This window comes from Coregonus clupeaformis, chromosome 5 (genome assembly GCF_020615455.1).
Source record: "Coregonus clupeaformis isolate EN_2021a chromosome 5, ASM2061545v1, whole genome shotgun sequence".
NCBI classification, from domain to species: Eukaryota; Metazoa; Chordata; class Actinopteri; order Salmoniformes; family Salmonidae; genus Coregonus; species Coregonus clupeaformis.
Window position 1 is genome coordinate 17,330,209 of NC_059196.1, and position 18,267 is coordinate 17,348,475.

General features: G+C 41.4%; 1 protein-coding gene across 4 annotated transcripts in view; it reads left to right on the plus strand.

Annotated features, from left to right (window-relative positions):
* LOC121563519 (limbic system-associated membrane protein) overlaps positions 1-18,267 on the plus strand; it is a 1,168,857-nt gene that overhangs the window by 1,010,630 nt on the left and 139,960 nt on the right. For 3 of the 4 annotated variants that reach the window (XM_041875420.2, XM_041875421.2, XM_041875419.2), the window contains exon 2: positions 12,683-12,761. In XM_041875420.2, the coding sequence (XP_041731354.1) occupies positions 12,683-12,761 (79 nt within the window). Of the gene's footprint in view, positions 1-12,232; positions 12,762-18,267 lie in introns of those variants that run through there. The other variant, XM_041875418.2, reaches the window with a different exon arrangement.

Consider the following 18,267-nt stretch of genomic DNA (forward strand, 5'->3'; position numbering starts at 1 on the left):
CTTTCAACTCCCTCCAAAGATTTTCTATGGGGTTGAGATCTGGAGACTGGCTAGGCCACTCCAGGACCTTGAAATGCTTCTTACGAAGCCACTCCTTCGTTGCCCGGGCGGTGTGTTTGGGATCATTGTCATGCTGAAAGACCCAGCCATGTTTCTTCTTCAATGCCCTTGCTGATGGAAGGAGGTTTTCACTCAAAATCTCACGATACATGGCCCCATTCATTCTTTCCTTTACACAGATCAGTCGTCCTGGTCCCTTTGCAGAAAAACAGCCCCAAAGCATGATGTTTCCACCCCCATGCTTCACAGTAGGTATGGTGTTCTTTGGATGCAACTCAGCATTCTTTGTCCTCCAAACACGACGAGTTGAGTTTTTACCAAAAAGTTATATTTTGGTTTCATCTGACCATATGACATTCTCCCAATCCTCTTCTGGATCATCCAAATGCACTCTAGCAAACTTCAGACGGGCCTGGACATGTACTGGCTTAAGCAGGGGGACACGTCTGGCACTGCAGGATTTTAGTCCCTGGCGGCGTAGTGTGTTACTGATGGTAGGCTTTGTTACTTTGGTCCCAGCTCTCTGCAGGTCATTCACTAGGTCCCCCCGTGTGGTTCTGGGATTTTTGCTCACCGTTCTTGTGATCATTTTGACCCCACGGGGTGAGATCTTGCGTTGAGCCCCAGATCGAGGGAGATTATCAGTGGTGTTGTATGTCTTCCATTTCCTAATAATTGCTCCCACAGTTGATTTCTTCAAACCAAGCTGCTTACCTATTGTAGATTCAGTCTTCCCAGCCTGGTGCAGGTCTACAATTTTGTTTCTGGTGTCCTTTGACAGCTCTTTGGTCTTGGCCATAGTGGAGTTTGGAGTGTGACTGTTTGAGGTTGTGGACAGGTGTCTTTTATACTGATAACAAGTTCAAACAGGTGCCATTAATACAGGTAACGAGTGGAGGACAGAGGAGCCTCTTAAAGAAGAAGTTACAGGTCTGTGAGAGCCAGAAATCTTGCTTGTTTGTAGGTGACCAAATACTTATTTTCCACCATAATTTGAAAATAAATTCATAAAAAATCCTACAATGTGATTTTCTGGAATTTCTTTTCTCATTTTGTCTGTCATAGTTGACGTGTGCCTATTATGAAAATTACAGGCCTCTCTCATCTTTTTAAGTTGGAGAACTTGCACAATTGGTGGCTGACTAAATACTTTTTTTCCCCACTGTATATAAATCATTTTAAGAGAGATGTCCAGCTCATTCATCATCTTTTCCCTGATTTGAATGTGGGCGTGTACCTATTACTTTTATTAGGTTATTTGTTTCTGGTCGTTTTAGGACTTTCAAATAATTGTATCGCTTTTTTCCTTTGAATCACATGCTAGCTGTATGTTAGAAACTCCCCTTATCCTTTTCTTTTCCTCTTGTCCTGATTCTATACATTTTGCCATCACAATCTCCATTATTCATTCATGCTGTACATTCACCCATTTACCCTGGTTATTTCTAAATAAATCTTCTTTGTTTTATAAAATGTCTACTGTTGCCAAGAATGCATTGCTTTGTAATTTAAATAACTTAATTGCCTTCATGTGACAGGTTCTTTATTTATAATATTTTTGCCAGTGGAAACAAATCACAAGCTCCTTGCTCCCATGCCCAAAGCACATAACATTTAACATTGAGCATGATGGTGTCATACAATATTAATGGAAATCAATTTTAAAACCGGAAATAATGTAGCAAGCCAGTGACATGTGACAGAGGGATTTTGTGGAAGTATGATGCTTTCAGACAGCAGTGGTTTGAACCGACAGTGTTGCAGTGACTCCAATAAGATTGTGATAAAGTGAGAGCGGGTTTAGTCCCGGCTGTTACAGACCACCATTCTAGGAGATTGTGATCATGTAAGACAGACCACAGAGCCCCTCTTCCCTAAGACTGACAGTGATTTTAGGATAGGGGGAGTGATTCTGCAAGTTGATTTGAGACTGTGCTCTTAGACTGTTGATTGTAACCTAAATCCAAGCTGCCAAAATAGGGTGTATAAGATATGCTATGAGGTAGATAGTGAAAGGTACAGTGGATGCTCAGATTTTATAGCTTGATTTGGTGGCGATGTTTGTCTTAAAAGACTGTACTGCAACAAAGTGAGTCTAGTGTTAGCACATAGGCTGTTTGTGGCATTGAGTCTCTAACAAGTAATAGCAATTTGCAGTATATAAAACATAAACAACTAGCGAAACCTTTATGGTAGTATGTGTACTGTACAGTATGTCAACACCTTTGTCAACACCTCAGCGTTCAGTTGCTTTTCTTCTTGTGCTTTCGCCTTCAATACAATATTTTTCTATTGCTCTATCTATGTGCTACGCCTCTATGTGGACAGCCTGTTTGTGAAATGAATAGCAAAAGAATGACCTGAGGGTTGGTGGAGATGAAATCTTTAGAGAAGATGATGTTGCTGCTACAGTACGTGATGCAATCATCACCGGAGGGATACATAGACTGTGATTGTGTGAGGCAAATCTCATAATGGACATAGTCCATGTGAGGCTGACTCTGTAAGACAAATGCTATGAGGCTCATGTGGGATAGTGGTTCTTCAAGACGGAGTTGATGTCTGACAGCCAGCCATTGTAGATGTAGAAGGTCTGAAACATTCAACGTTACATAACCGTGAGGAAAATATTCTGTGGGACATACGTAGTTGTTCCATGAGACGGCTACTACCCAGTGATTCTACAAGGCGGAGCAGTGGCAACTCTATGAGAGTGCTGAGTGGTAGTTGTAGGACCTGTGAAATAGTAATGATACCACAGTGCAAACTGAGGTGTCCGTGCCCTTGGCTGAGCTTGCATGGTGCAGCTACAGCAGATGGAAGAGCTGCTCTGACTGCGCTGTGCACCCCAGGACTCACCGCTGGTTGGTGTCAGCGCGTCCTGCTCTGGGTCATTATGCATAAGGCCTGAGTAATAACACGGTGATGGATTATAGGGCACCTCCGCTCCCTTCTGACCTTCCCTCCTTCCATCACACACTGGTCCATTTCCAACAGGCAGCAGAACAGAAGCACTCAGCTCTGGTTGAGGACAGACAGATCAATTAGCGCTGCAGGAGGGGCTGCAGGTTCTCCTTAGGTCAAGAGTCAGGTAATCCATCCAGCTACTCCAGCGGTAAACAAGCTATGCACAAACTATGGGATTAGCATACAGTACTGTAGTTACTATGGGTGACTGTTCATAGAGATCAAAATGGATCAGTCTAGAGTCTAACATATAGCAAGTGGGTGGAAGATACTTCTGTCTCCTCCTAGCATTAACTGTACCAAAAGCTTAGATGTCCTGATCTATCGTAGGGAACAATAGTAGATTCCACTCTTAGCTTCATGGCTGTATGATAATTTAATGCTATGATAATTCAAATTAATTCAATTTCCTCTTATTAGCTGACACAGTAAAAGGGGATGTACATTTCTTAAGACTGTGTGTGAAGTACTCATTGGCTATTAGGGAGTTCTCCTCCTTAGTCCCCTCAAATGATTCTGCTGATCTCTCCTTCGCACTGCAACAACGTTATCTTTTGTTTGATGGGTTTGATTCGAACTTGAATTTTTTTTTACGTTAAAGTGAACGTTCCATGTTTAAAGAAATGGGTGGTGATGGCAGTGGCTGTTGCAATTAGTGCTCTGTACTTTTATATGGTATACTAATTAGAACAATTTAAATAATGCAGATTTTGGCTGAGGGAGATAGGTCTTTGGGGCTTCTGTCTCCAGAGATCCCAGGAAGTTCTGTCTTTATCAAGGGACTTTTATATGAAGAAGTACTGCATAATTCATCTGGAGCTGGAAGAGTCTGCTTTCTACTGGCCAGCCATGAAGGGATGAAGGCTGTAGACTGCATGGAAGTGGAAAAATTGAGGTGTGTGTTTGCGTGAGAATGAGTTTGTGTGTGATTGTGCGTGCATGTGCTCACATCTGTGTTGTTTGATTTGCTATGTGTTCTGTGTATATGCAATGTGCAGTTGTTTGTTGTTATTTGTTGGTGGCCCACATTTTGGTGGTTTGCACGTTACAGAGTGTGGCTTTAAAGGGCTCCATATTTGTGGTCACAGAGCTGTAAAGCACATTGAGAGAGAACCGATTCTCATGTGTGGTTTAGCCATCTTTACTATTCACTCATGGATTAAATCCACCTTGGCTCTTACTAACAGCCACTCTAACCACAATGCTAGCTGCTTGACTTTGAGCGCTTAACTCAGCCAGTGTTTCATTTTCACCATGCATATGTAATAATGAATGCATTAGCCCATCAAACTAATGTTTACATCCATTAAAAGTGACTTAGTAGCTGACCACAAAAATGAATAATCTGCATTTTAATGCACCTCTGTCTGGTCACGCATGATGAACATGTCCATCTATAATTATAATCAGATCACCCCTAGGACTAGATCCTCAACCAGCCTGTAAACTGGAATGTTGACCAGGAGTTAAGCATCAGAGCATCATTCAAAATATTTGCCTGGGGCTACATAAAGATTGATACAGGATACTACCTAGCAGGATGTTAATCAGCAGATCCCTACAAGAAGGTATCCTTTTGGAGGAAATCTGCTAGGCCTAAATTCAAATGTACATCCCAAGGGATTTGTTTTCCTCCAGTGTGATCTTTTGCAGATCAACAATCAAAACAAAAACAAAATAATCCAATTTTCCTGTGAAATCTTCAAGTCTCATGCGGTGGTACGTTTTTGTTGTGGTTTCATAGATTTGCCTTCAAGTCATGCACTATTCCCATGTCCCTATGGTTGAAGAGGCCACATAGAAAAGTTAGAACTCAAAGCAACAACAACTCACTAAGCTGAACATTAAATAGAGGCAAAAAACTAAACAAATAAATAAATAAATAGGTCGAAACAGTAAAATTAACAATTGTTGTTGATTGTAACCAAATCCAAGCTGCCAAAATAGGGTGTATAAGATATGCTATGAGGTAGATAATGAAAGGTACAGTGGATGCTCAGATTTTATAGCTTGATTTGGTGGCGATGTTTGTCTTAAAAGACTGTACTGCAACAAAGTGAGTCTAGTGTTAGCACATAGTGTCTGCAATGGCTGTTTGTGGCATTGAGTCTCTAACAAGTAATAGCATTTTGCAGTATATAAAACATAAACAACTAGCGAAACCTTTATGGTAGTATGTGTACTGTACAGTATGTCAACACCTTTGTCAACACCTCAGCGTTCAGTTGCTTTTCTTCTTGTGCTTTCACCTTCAATACAATATTTTTCTATTGCTCTATCTATGTGCTTCGCCTCTATGTGGACAGCCTGTTTGTGAAATGAATAGCAAAATAATGACCTGAGGGTTGGTGGAGATGAAATCTTTAGAGAAGATGATGTTGCTGCTACAGTACGTGATGCGATCATCTCCGGAGGGATACATAGAGCTCAGACTGAGAAAGGTCAAACTCCCATCGTCACGCCTTCAGAATGAGTCGCTGCATGATTAGCTTCTCCAACCATGGAGCGTAATGTCATGATCTCCATTTGCATGGAGATTGAACCGTACCAGATGCGTTTGATTCTCTTTGATCACAGAATACATTGTTGGAACAGTGTCTTTTGGTCTTGGAGAAGGTTGTGCACTGTGGATTTGACTCTCGGTTGCATGTGAGTTATCATTTCAGCAATCGTACAATATGCAGGGCTTCTTATAATTTTTTACATTTACATTTTAGTCATTTAGCAGACGCTCTTATCCAGAGCGACTTACAGGAGCAATTAGGGTTAAGTGCCTTGCTCAAGGGCACATCGACAGATTTTTCACCTAGTCGGCTCGGGGATTAGAACCAGCGACCTTTCGGTTACTGGCACAACGCTCTTAACCACTAAGCTAACATATTCATCTGAATGTTCATACATCAGAGAATGCAGTGTTTTCACACCTTAGTCCCTGTTCACCTCACAAACTGTACATAATGTCTGTGAGGATGTTAACCTTGTGTAGGATTCTAGCATGGATTTTCTGCACAGAATAAAATGAACTCTATTACATACAGGGCTTGGAGAAAAACATATTGTGTGAAAACAAAAATGGAAGCATATGCTTATTACTGTAGCATTCACTTCTGAGTTGTGTTTTCGCATTGTGACCATCTTTATGAAGGTAAATATCTCTGGCAACCTAGCTACAGTGGGGGAAAAAAGTATTTAGTCAGCCACCAATTGTGCAAGTTATCCCACTTAAAAAGATGAGAGAGGCCTGTAATTTTCATCATAGGTACACGTCAACTATGACAGACAAATTGAGAAAAAAAATCCAGAAAATCACATTGTAGGATTTTTAATGAATTTATTTGCAAATTATGGTGGAAAATAAGTATTTGGTCACCTACAAACAAGCAAGATTTCTGGCTCTCACAGACCTGTAACTTATTCTTTAAGAGGCTCCTCTGTCCTCCACTCGTTACCTGTATTAATGGCACCTGTTTGAACTTGTTATCAGTATAAAAGACACCTGTCCACAACCTCAAACAGTCACACTCCAAACTCCACTATGGCCAAGACCAAAGAGCTGTCAAAGGACACCAGAAACAAAATTGTAGACCTGCACCAGGCTGGGAAGACTGAATCTGCAATAGGTAAGCAGCTTGGTTTGAAGAAATCAACTGTGGGAGCAATTATTAGGAAATGGAAGACATACAACACCACTGATAATCTCCCTCGATCTGGGGCTCCACGCAAGATCTCACCCCGTGGGGTCAAAATGATCACAAGAACGGTGAGCAAAAATCCCAGAACCACACGGGGGGACCTAGTGAATGACCTGCAGAGAGCTGGGACCAAAGTAACAAAGCCTACCAACAGTAACACACTACGCCGCCAGGGACTCAAATCCTGCAGTGGCAGACGTGTCCCCCTGCTTAAGCCAGTACATGTCCAGGCCCGTCTGAAGTTTGCTAGAGTGCATTTGGATGATCCAGAAGAGGATTGGGAGAATGTCATATGGTCAGATGAACCAAAATAGAACTTTTGGTACAAACTCAACTCGTCGTGTTTGGAGGACAAAGAATGCTGAGTTGCATCCAAAGAACACCATATCTACTGTGAAGCATGGGGGTGGAAACATCATGCTTTGGGGCTGTTTTTTCTGCAAAGGGACCAGGACGACTGATCCGTGTAAAGGAAAGAATGAATGGGGCCATGTATCGTGAGATTTTGAGTGAAAACCTCCTTCCATCAGCAAGGGCATTGAAGATGAAACGTGGCTGTGTCTTTTAGCATGACAATGATCCCAAACACACCGCCCGGGCAACGAAGGAGTGGCTTCGTAAGAAGCATTTCAAGGTCCTGGAGTGGCCTAGCCAGTCTCCAGATCTCAACCCCATAGAAAATCTTTGGAGGGAGTTGAAAGTCTGTGTTGCCCAGCGACAGCCCCAAAACATCACTGCTCTAGAGGAGATCTGCATGGAGGAATGGGCCAAAATACCAGCAACAGTGTGTGAAAACCTTGTGAAGACTTACAGAAAACGTTTGACCTGTGTCATTGCCAACAAAGGGTATATAACAAAGTATTGAGAAACTTTTGTTATTGACCAAATACTTATTTTCCACCATAATTTGCAAATAAATTCATTACAAATCCTACAATGTGATTTTCTGGATTTTTTTTCTCATTTTGTCTGTCATAGTTGACGTGTACCTATGATGAAAATTACAGGCCTCTCTCATCTTTTTAAGTGGGAGAACTTGCACAATTGGTGGCTGACTAAATACTTTTTTTCCCCACTGTATGTCGACCAAATTGTTTTTTGGGTGTTTATTCCATGTGTGAAGCAAAATATTTGTGGAGGAACCATGATAGCTTTTGCCAAGCCAAATATTTAAGGAAAGTCTGTTAACAGCGAACATATTGGTGTGACTGATGTTTTGGATCCAAACACTGCACACTCAATATGCTTATTTTGTTTATCTGGCTTGGCATGTAATCAATCTATACTGCTGGGAATGAAAACAAACTTGCTCGCCATGTGTTCGAATATCAGTTTGGACATTATCAGCACTGAAGTCAGCATAAAGACCTCATGACTCACTGGACAACATTTGATGACAGAGGAAACTTCACCAAATAGGCAGAGATTTGTATACCTAGTCCATACTTCCTATGCATTCCTGTAGATCTGAAACAATTGGATAGGAGTAAATAATATGGCTAAAATTCCACCCAGCCTTTTACACCTGATCCTGAACCAGATCAATCTGATACGTTCAGCAATAACCTCCGGTAATTCTAAGGCAGTTGATTTGGAAATTCAGTTCTAGTGAAGGCTTTAACAAGGTTTCTCCCTCATCAGAAACCCTAAAATGAGGTCAATCACCACTTTGAGCACAACATTTGCCAAGCTTGTGCACATTCTCTTTTATTGCCTTTGCTGCCAGCTTGAGTTTTGCTGACACACGGCTCATCAGGCCAAGGTGTAATTCAATGTGTTCCTCCTGTGATATATTGCTGAGTGCGGGTGGCGTATCCTTTTTCCTGCATATCATGCATTTCGCTGCCAGGAGCTCGGGTCTGACGGGAGTGTCAAGGTAAATTACGCATCCACTATTTTTTCCCCACAAAGAGAATGGAATTAATCAGAACACACTGTAGGTGGGCGTGTTCGTTAATGTTCCCTTTTCCCTTTTGACACGGGCCATAGTAAGTTAGATAATAGTGTGATCTCAGGGGTGAGAATGCCTCATTGATCACCCAAAGTTTTGTAATGGTCATAGAACCATTTGTTTTCCTAATCAGGTTACCCTACACAGTTCATGAAGAATCATGCCTTGCAGAGTTCATTAATGATGAACCCTTTTTACCTGGAATTGTTTCTCCAATATTTTTGAGTTTGTCATTTTGAAGAGGGGGATTGTTTAATGAGGGGATAACAGAAACTCTTTGGTCAGCTTGGCAGGCTGTAAATGGGCCTCAATCAGGCATATTGTAGCACCTCATTTCAGGTTCTACATTTGAATCTCATTCACTGTTCTCTCAATACAGTTTACTCACTCAGTGTTCTCTCACTACATTCTGCTTTTACGCAATAACAGTTTGTTCAAAGACAGAGGAACAATACTTTCTCCAGACATGTGGAGTGACAACATGGAGCAAATAGCAATAGTCATGACAAATCTCCACAATGCTGCATGTTATGAGTAAGCATAAATATGCTAAGTAGGAGAGTAGGATTACGGTTGTTTTTCTAATCTCTAAAATGCCTCTAAAATGCTGTCCTTCATGCATGTGGACTTATAACTATGCATACTGTACCTTTAACATCTAAATTCACCAGCTAGTACAATTAATACTGTATTACCACGTGATTTACATAATACAGCATGTAGTTCCCAACATACAACAGGGCCTTCCAGTGTTTCAATACCCCTCTGGTATCCCCTGAGCTTGGAGCAGCCCAGTGGCATGGTACTAGGTCTGTCAGTCTTCTTTCTTTCAGCAGTGTATGTGGGGAAGAGTGGGGTGGTCTGTGTGAGGAAGGGCTGAGTGGGTTTATGTAGTCTAGTGTGTGGACGTGGGCAGGGTGAGTGGACAGGAGCAGTGGAGTATCACTGACCTTTTGTTCAGGCTTGGCTATAGATGAATAGTAACCATATCATATGTTGATGGTGTGGTGGGTAAAGAAGGAGGAAAGGAAGGGAGGAGGGGAGTTCTCTCTCCCTGTCTTCTCTGTGTTCTTGGTGCTCAGTCACGTCACTGTACTGCAGTAGGATAATGCTAATGTACTGTACAGACTATGAGGGAGGAAGAGAGAGGGGGTGTTGCGCTAAATGATCTTGCCCATGTTCTATCAGTGGAATGACTATGAGCATAATGTATGTATCAATCATTTTCAGAGGAGAATAAGAACAAAGCTATAACATGAAAGTCAACAGTGAGTGAATAACATAAATAATTGTCACTTTAATTACATTTACATTTACATTTTAGTCATTTAGCAGACACTCTTGTACAGAGCGACTTACAGTTAGTTACATTTTTCATTTTTCATACTTTTTCATAAATATTAATGTTTAATTAGTTATCTTAATATGAATGTGTTATTGATCTACTTTAATGTTGTAGCCTATTCACTCTTGCAAATAAAAAAGTACAACATGTGTAGTGCACATGCTTAATTAATCTGGCCCTGCATACGAATAGAAGAATTTATCCATACTTAAAATCAATGGACCTTAGTATGCATAGAGCTTGGCCATGTGCAAACTATTCTATCTCTAAAATGGCTAAAACTTCTCAGTTGCTTTTTGAAATGGAAGATGGAATTTGACATTGTGTTCTAAGAAGCATGAGGATGATCAACAGTGGAAAGCATTTTAATGCTCCCTCTAATGCACTAATATTAGCACTTCCATGACTGTCCCATATTAATTATGCTCATAATTCCATCCAATCTCTCACAGATGCAGTTCCATTCTTGACTAATCTCACACTAAAGCCTCATTGCAGCATGCTGCTGATGATAAAACTGAGAAATCAAGTGTGTTTTAGTGCTATTCTTCACATTTTATTTTAACCACAGGTTTCTATAGGCCAAGGTTCCCCAACTGGCGGCCTGTGGGCCGAACTTGGCCCGCGGGTGATTTTATTTGGCCCCCCAAATTTCCAGATACATTTTCTATTGCATTTTTTTTTATTGTTGGACATAAATGACTATAAAAACACCAGCAAATCAGCTCAAAGTGATTTTAATTTCGGAAATCTGTTCCAAAGTATTCCCACGCATAATAGAGAGATACTGTATATGTGATTGTATATACAAATGTATGCAAGGTTTGAAATAATTATGTTTTAATCAAATATTTTATCTGTTTGGGCTTCTTGCGGTCAATTTGCAGTCTACAAATTATTTATAATTACATTCCGGCTCCCTGACCATGCTCTCAAGAAAAAATCGGCCCACGGCTGAATCTAGTTGATGATCCCTGCTGTAGTTTACTTTGGCGGTCAACAAAGGATTACATTCGATCATTAATCTTAATAACAAATAGTGGTGTTTATTTAGGATATAAACCCAGGTTCAATGTCGGAGATGAAGACTGCATGCAGTGAATGCTGATGCTTTTGACTATTTTTCCCATTATGATCAAATGTGCAATACTGTCTGATTTCACTTTACAATTAATTAAGCTGTGAGGTGATTGAAACAGCCTATTAAATCTGTTTCCTGATTAGCAAGAAATAAATAAAAAACTGCTTGGTTGCCACATTTACATTTCTGATGAAGTTGAAGGCATGCCCTTGCAACTCTTGCCCTTGCTCCAGTGACAGCCAAAGTGATTATAATTACCATCCTTGTCAAAATCAAAGCCTAGACACAGTTTTATGATGACATATTGGGCATGACCCTATAAACAATAAACAACTTTACACATCAGCTCTTTCATCTTAAGTGACTTTATCCAAGCTAAATGTGGTGAGCAAATTAAAGATAGAGAAAATTAATGTCTGAACAGTAATCTTCCCCAAAATAAATCTTCACTGTTGAATATGTTTCTGTAGCCTTTTAAGAAATATATTAGCTTACAAAATAGAACACGTAAATAATATTTTGTGACAAAATAGTTTTCTAATAGGCTATATGGCAGAGTTCAGTTCAGGTTGTCCTGCCAATCTTCTGTTGGTGTCAGCAGTAGGATGGTGACCTCCAGAGGTGAATTGAGGTGACATTAGAGGTGCAAGGATGTTGTGCACCTTGTCACCTTACCTTACCTGGCTATACTGCATACCGCTCGACAAGGTCTTCAGTGTTGAGCAATTTCACTCCATAGCTGGGCTATACTGGTAGCCCTACAGTCATCTTGAAATACCTGAGGTAGGCAATATTTGATCATAGAAATAGAATGACAGAATTAGAATATAATTATCATTATATTTCCATGTATGAGGAAAAGCATTTACAATGCTTTAATGCAAACATCAACCAATTAAAATGTGAACCTGTAAATCCATGAATAACATTTATTTCGTTCATGTCATGACCATGTTGGCATGTAGTCTTAACCGTGGACCTTGAACAACAAGCGAGGCATTTACTTAGACACATAGGCAATGACTTTCCCTCTCCTCTCAGCTGCCGACCGCAGTCTAGTAGAAAGGGACCTCAGCTGGTGCTGTTGTCGTGACAACCAATAAGGGCGCATCAGACTCTCGTGAAGGGGGCAGCAGTACGATGTATAAGCGGGGGTGGGGTAATCGGGTAGAGAGAGCGCTAGAGTGAGAGGCGCTGGTGACTGGAGAGGACTGAATTTCCTCCCCACCTCTAAAGAACTCTGCTGCCTGCCCGCCCATCACTGCCTTTACGCGGGAGCTGAAAGCACAGTGGAATACAGCGCTTGCAGAGAGGGTTTACGGAATATATGTTTTCCTCCAAGCCATTTTGTTTTCGTTGTTTCAACGCATAATTATCTTCCTCAACATCATATAAGCCCTTGGTCACACTTTGTCGTGGAGTAGGCTATTGCCAAGGGTCGGAGCGCCACTTCAATTCCCTTTTAGAAGTCCAAACACTTTCTCTCGGATCTCTGCGCGTCCAGTTCGAAATGCTGGTCGGAAGGAGACCGTGTTGGAGGCAATTGCAGGCTTCTTTTTTCAGACTCCTGTGTCTTATTCCTACAGGGTTCCCCGTCCGAAGTGTGGATATGCAGCGAGCGACAGACAACATTACTATTCGTCAGGGTGATACAGCGGTTATCAGGTAGGTCTCTGTCCAACTTTCCATTCGTTTGCAGCCTCCAAGTGATGCTGAGTTTTGTATGCAAAGCATAGAACCAGAATGGAATGAAATGATCACTGATTCAATTGACACGTTCACTAATGTGTAGGCTACTGATGCCTAATGTTATCTAATTAAAAATATTGAAATGTCACATGATGTGTTTTAAATTGAATAGGACATCAACTAAGTTAAATACTCATCAGTAGGGTATGAGAAATGTAGTGATAAAAATATGCATATTTTTTGAAGGGAGGATTTCAAGCGACTTATTTTCATTTTGATCTGATATGCGATTTGAAATAGCTCCGTAGCCTAGTCTATTATGTAGTCTATGCCACAGTCACATTATCATACCCAAACTAACTTAAACGACAGTGCCCTGGTATTAATTGGAAATCACTGAAAACGTTAAGTGCGTCATAGAATTGCCCAGAGATGATGTCCGGGAAGCGGCGGATTATAGGAGGCTACTCTTTTCAACGCCGGATTATAGGCAAGGGCTACGTGGGGTAGCCTACAATACATAACGACGCGGTTTGATTTCCGAATTGCACAACAGCCCCATATCACCCGGTTATGAAAAATAAGTCCAAAGCGCCATAAAAGCTTCACTGTGGATGAAATCCATATTTTCTTTGTGCCAATTTTGTCGGGAGTAGTTTTAGCCTATAGTTAATCACCTCCCAGACAATGCAAGCTGTCAATTTAAGGCTATTATGTTATTGTTGGGCACAGATGTCACGTGGTCACAGCCATGTGATTTTGGACTGGCAGGTCAGTGAGGGGCTATGACCACCCCCCCAAAAAAAAAACACCCCAAAAAAAAATAATGATTTGGAGGGGTCTATGCAAGACACAACAACTATATTTCTCTCTTTAACTCACTCTCCCTCTCACACACACCTGCTGATTGTTTTACCACTGAAATGAAAAGTATGCCAATGTAGAGTTTATTTGTGGCATAGCCTACATGGTTAAGAATTAACCATTATGACTGAAATGTCAGAAAAATTGCTAGGAGGAAATTGTGCGTAATTGATGTTGTGTATGATATTTTCCTTTTTGTGCAATGTTAAATGAGAGCAATCAGATCTTTAAAGAGCAATGTTAGGTTTTATACCCATTGTGAGGTGCATACATTGCACCAGACAGAGACAAAGAGAGTATTGTTTTATATTCGCTGACTGCAGTAGACAGGTTTTCTATAGAGTTTGGGAATCATCGACCCAGACATGCCCCTACTGTGCTGTATTGCCCTACAGTGCCTCTGCATGCCAAACTGTTATATTTTCTCTATACATTCACTACATGACCAAAAGTATGCGGACACCTGCTCGTCGAACATCTCATTCCAAAATCATGGTCATTAATATGGAGTTGGTCCCCCCCTTTGCTGCTATAACAGCCTCCAATCTTCTGGGAAGGCTTTCCACTAGATGTTGGAATGTTGCTGTGTGGACTTGCTTCCATTCAGCCACAAGAGCATTAGTGAAGTCGGGCACTGATGTTGGGCGATTAGGCCTGGCTCGCAGTCAGCGTTCCAATTCATCCCAAAGGTGTTCGATTGGGTTGAGGTCAGGAATCTGTGCAGGCCAGTCAAGTTCTTCCACACTGATCTCAACAAACTATTTCTGTATGGACCTCGCTTTGTGCACAAGGGCATTGTCATGCTGAAACAGGAAAGGGCCTTCCCCAAACTGTTGCTACAAAGTTGGAAGCACAGAATTGTCTAGAATGTCATTGTATGCTGTAGCGTTAAGATTTCCCTTCACTGGAACTAAGGGGCCTAGCTCGAACCATGAAAAACAGCCCCAGACCATTATTCCTCCTCCACCAAACTTTACAGTTGGCGCAATGCATTGGGACAGGAAGCGTTCTCCTGGCATCCGCAAAACCCAGATACGTCCGTTGGACTGCCAGATGGTGAAGCGTGATTCATCACTCCAGAGAACGCGTTTCCACTGCTTCAGAGTCCAATGGCAGCGAGCTTTACAACACTCCAGCCGATGCTTGGCATTGTGCATGGTGATCTTAGGCTTGTGTGCGGCTGCTCGGCCATGGAAACCCATTTCATGAAGCTCCCGACGAACAATTCACGTTGCTCAGTTTGGAACTTGTTAGTGAGTGTTGAAACCGAGGACAGACGATTTTTACGTGCTATGTGCTTCAGCACTCGGTGGTCCCGTTCTGTGAGCTTGTGTGGCCTACCACCTTGCGGCTGAGCCGTTGTTGCTCCTAGATGTTTCCACTTCACAATAACAGCATTTACAGTTGACCGGGGCAGCTCTAGCAGGGCAGAAATTTGACGAACTGACTTGTTGGAAAGATGGCATCCTATGACAGTGCCACATTGAAAGTCACTGAGCTCTTCAGTAAGGCCTTTCTACTGCCAGTGTTTGTCTATGGAGATTGCATGGCTGTGTGCTCAATTTTATACACCTGTCAGCAATGGCTGTGCTGAAAGCCACATCCACTAATTTGAAGGCATGTCCACATACTTTGTTAATATAGTGTATCAATGCACTTGAACTAATACACAGTACAATAGGCTTGCATTTTCTCCTACATAAGGCTGTATCGGAGCACATAATCATGTTCTAATGGCAAATCACATTCAGATATTATATTGAAGACATTAATTCAAGAATTATCCAGTGTCTCTAGACCTGAAAATTGATATCACACTACCATTTCATTAATTGTTGCACTTGTCATCTGTAAGGTGTGAGGGATTGTACAGATCAACGTCATCATCTGATGCAGCATAAGACCTATTGAAAGTTACAATAAAGTGACAAACATTTACCTTTCAGTCTAGAGAACTACAGTACCAGTCAAAAGGTTGGACACACCTACTCATTCTATGTTTTTTCTTTATTCTTACTATTTTCTACATTGTAGAATAATAGTGAAGACATCAAAACTATGAAATAACACATATGGAATCATGTAGTAACCAAAAAAGTGTTAAACAAATCAAAATATATTTTATATTTGAGATTCTTCAAAGTAGCCACCCTTTGCCTTGACATTTTCCGGATTGACTTACCTTCATGTCTTAAAGTAATGATGGACTGTCGTTTCTCTTTGCTTATTTGAACTGTTCTTGCCATAATATGGACTTGGTCTTTTACCAAAAAGGGCTATCTTCTGTATACCCCCCCCTACCTTGTCACAACACAACTGATTGGCTCAAATGCATTAAAAAGGAAAGAAATTACACAAATTAACTTTTAACAAGGCACACCTGTTAATTGAAATGCATTCCAGGTGACTACCTCATGAAGCTGGTTGAGAGAATGCCAAGTGTGCAAAGCTGTCATCAAGGCAAAGGGTGGCTATTTGAATCTCAAATATAAAATATATTTAGATTTGTTGAACACTTTTTTGGTTACTACATGATTCCATATGTGTTATTTCATAGTTTTGATGTCTTCACTATTATTCTACAATGTAGAAAATAGTAAAAAAAAAAAAAAAAACATTGAATGAGTAGGTGTGTCCAACCTTTTGACTGGTACTGTATACATTTGATCCTCTCATGGTGATGCAGTTGTGGAACAATGGGAATATCTCAAAGCCTGTAGTAGCCGATAGCCTATATTGTTAACCTGTAGGTCAAAGGTGTGCTGACCACTCTGGTGTTGGCACAGCCAGGCCCAGCAGGTTTAGGACCTATAATCCACTTACTGGATTTCCTCTCACTAATCGCTTCCATCAATTCAATTACTTGATCATCAAGTCAATCAATTCAAACGTAGTTACTGTTGAATCTTACTAAGGCTCACCAATTGATATCCATTTAAAAATCCAGTCAATCAGTTTACTCAGTGCATTAATATCCTTCAATTAAGTGTGAGTTTAGCCTTCACCTGGTCTGTACAGTAATACAGTGCCTTGCAAAAGTATTCATCCCCCTTGGCGTTTTTCCTATTTTGTTGCATTACAACCTGTAATTTAAATGGAGTTTCATTTGGATTTCATGTAATGGACATACACAACATAGTCAAAATTGGTGAAGTGGAATGAAAAAATAAATAACGGAAAAGTGGTGCGTGCATATGTATTCACCCCCTTTGCTATGAAGCCCCTAAGTAAGATCTGGTGCAACCAATTACCTTCAGAAGTCACATAATTAGTTAAATAAAGTCCACCTGTGTGCAATCTAAGTGTCACATGATCTGTCACATGATCTCAGTATATATACACCTGTTCTGAAAGGCCCCAGAGTCTGCAACACCACTAAGCAAGGGGCACCACCAAGCAAGCGGCACCATGAAGACCAAGGAGCTCTCCAAACAGGTCAGGGACAAAGTTGTGGAGAAGTACAGATCAGGGTTGGGTTAGTCTCCCGAGTGGCGCAGTGGTCTAAGACACTGCATCGCAGTGCTAGCTGTGCCACTAGAGATCCTGGTTCGAATCCAGGCTCTGTCGTAGCCGGCCGCGACCGGGAGACCCATGGGGCGGCGCACAATTGGCCCAGCGTCGTCCAGGGTAGGGGAGGGAATGGCCGGCAGGGATGTAGCTCAATTGGTAGAGCATGGCGTTTGCAACGCCAGGGTTGTGTGTTTGATTCCCACGGGGGCCAGTAAAAATAAATCAAAATAAAATAATGTATGCACTCACTAACTGTAAGTCGCTCTGGATAAGAGCGTCTGCTAAATGACTAAAATGTAAAATGTTATAAAAAAATATCAGAAACTTTGAACATCCCACGGAGCACCATTAAATCCATTATTAAAAAATTGAAAGAATATGGCTCCACAGCAAACCTGCCAAGAGAGGGCCGCCCACCAAAACTCACAGACCAGGCAAGGAGAGCATTCATCAGAGAGGCAACAAAGAGACCAAAGATAACCCTGAAGGAGCTGCAAAGCTCCACAGCGGAGATTGGAGTATCTGTCCATAGGACCACTTTAAGCCTTACACTCCACAGAGCTAGGCTTTACCTAAGAGTGGCCAGAAAAAAGCCATTGCTTAAAGAAAAAAATAAGCAAACACATATAGAAGAAGGTACTCTGGTCAGATGAGACTAAAAGGAAAGGAAAAGAAAACGCTATGTCTGGCACAAACCCAACACCTCTCATCACCCCGAGAACACCACAGTGAAGCATGGTGGTGGCAGCATCATGCTGTGGGGATGTCTTTCATCAGCAGGGACTGGGAAACTGGTCAGAATTGAAGGAATGATGGATGGCGCTAAATACAGGGAAATTCTTGAGGGAAACCTGTTTGTCTTTCAGAGATTTGAGACTGGTTTCGGAGGTTCACCTTCCAGCAGGACAATGACCCTAAGCATACTGCTAAAACAACACTTGAGTGGTTTAAGGGGAAATATTTAAATGTCTTGGAATGGCCTAGTCAAAGCCCATACCTCAATCCAATTGAGAATCTGTGGTATGACTTAAAGATTGCTGTACACCAGCGGAACCCATCCAACTTGAAGGAGCTGGAGCAGTTTTGCCTTGAAGAATGGGCTAGATGT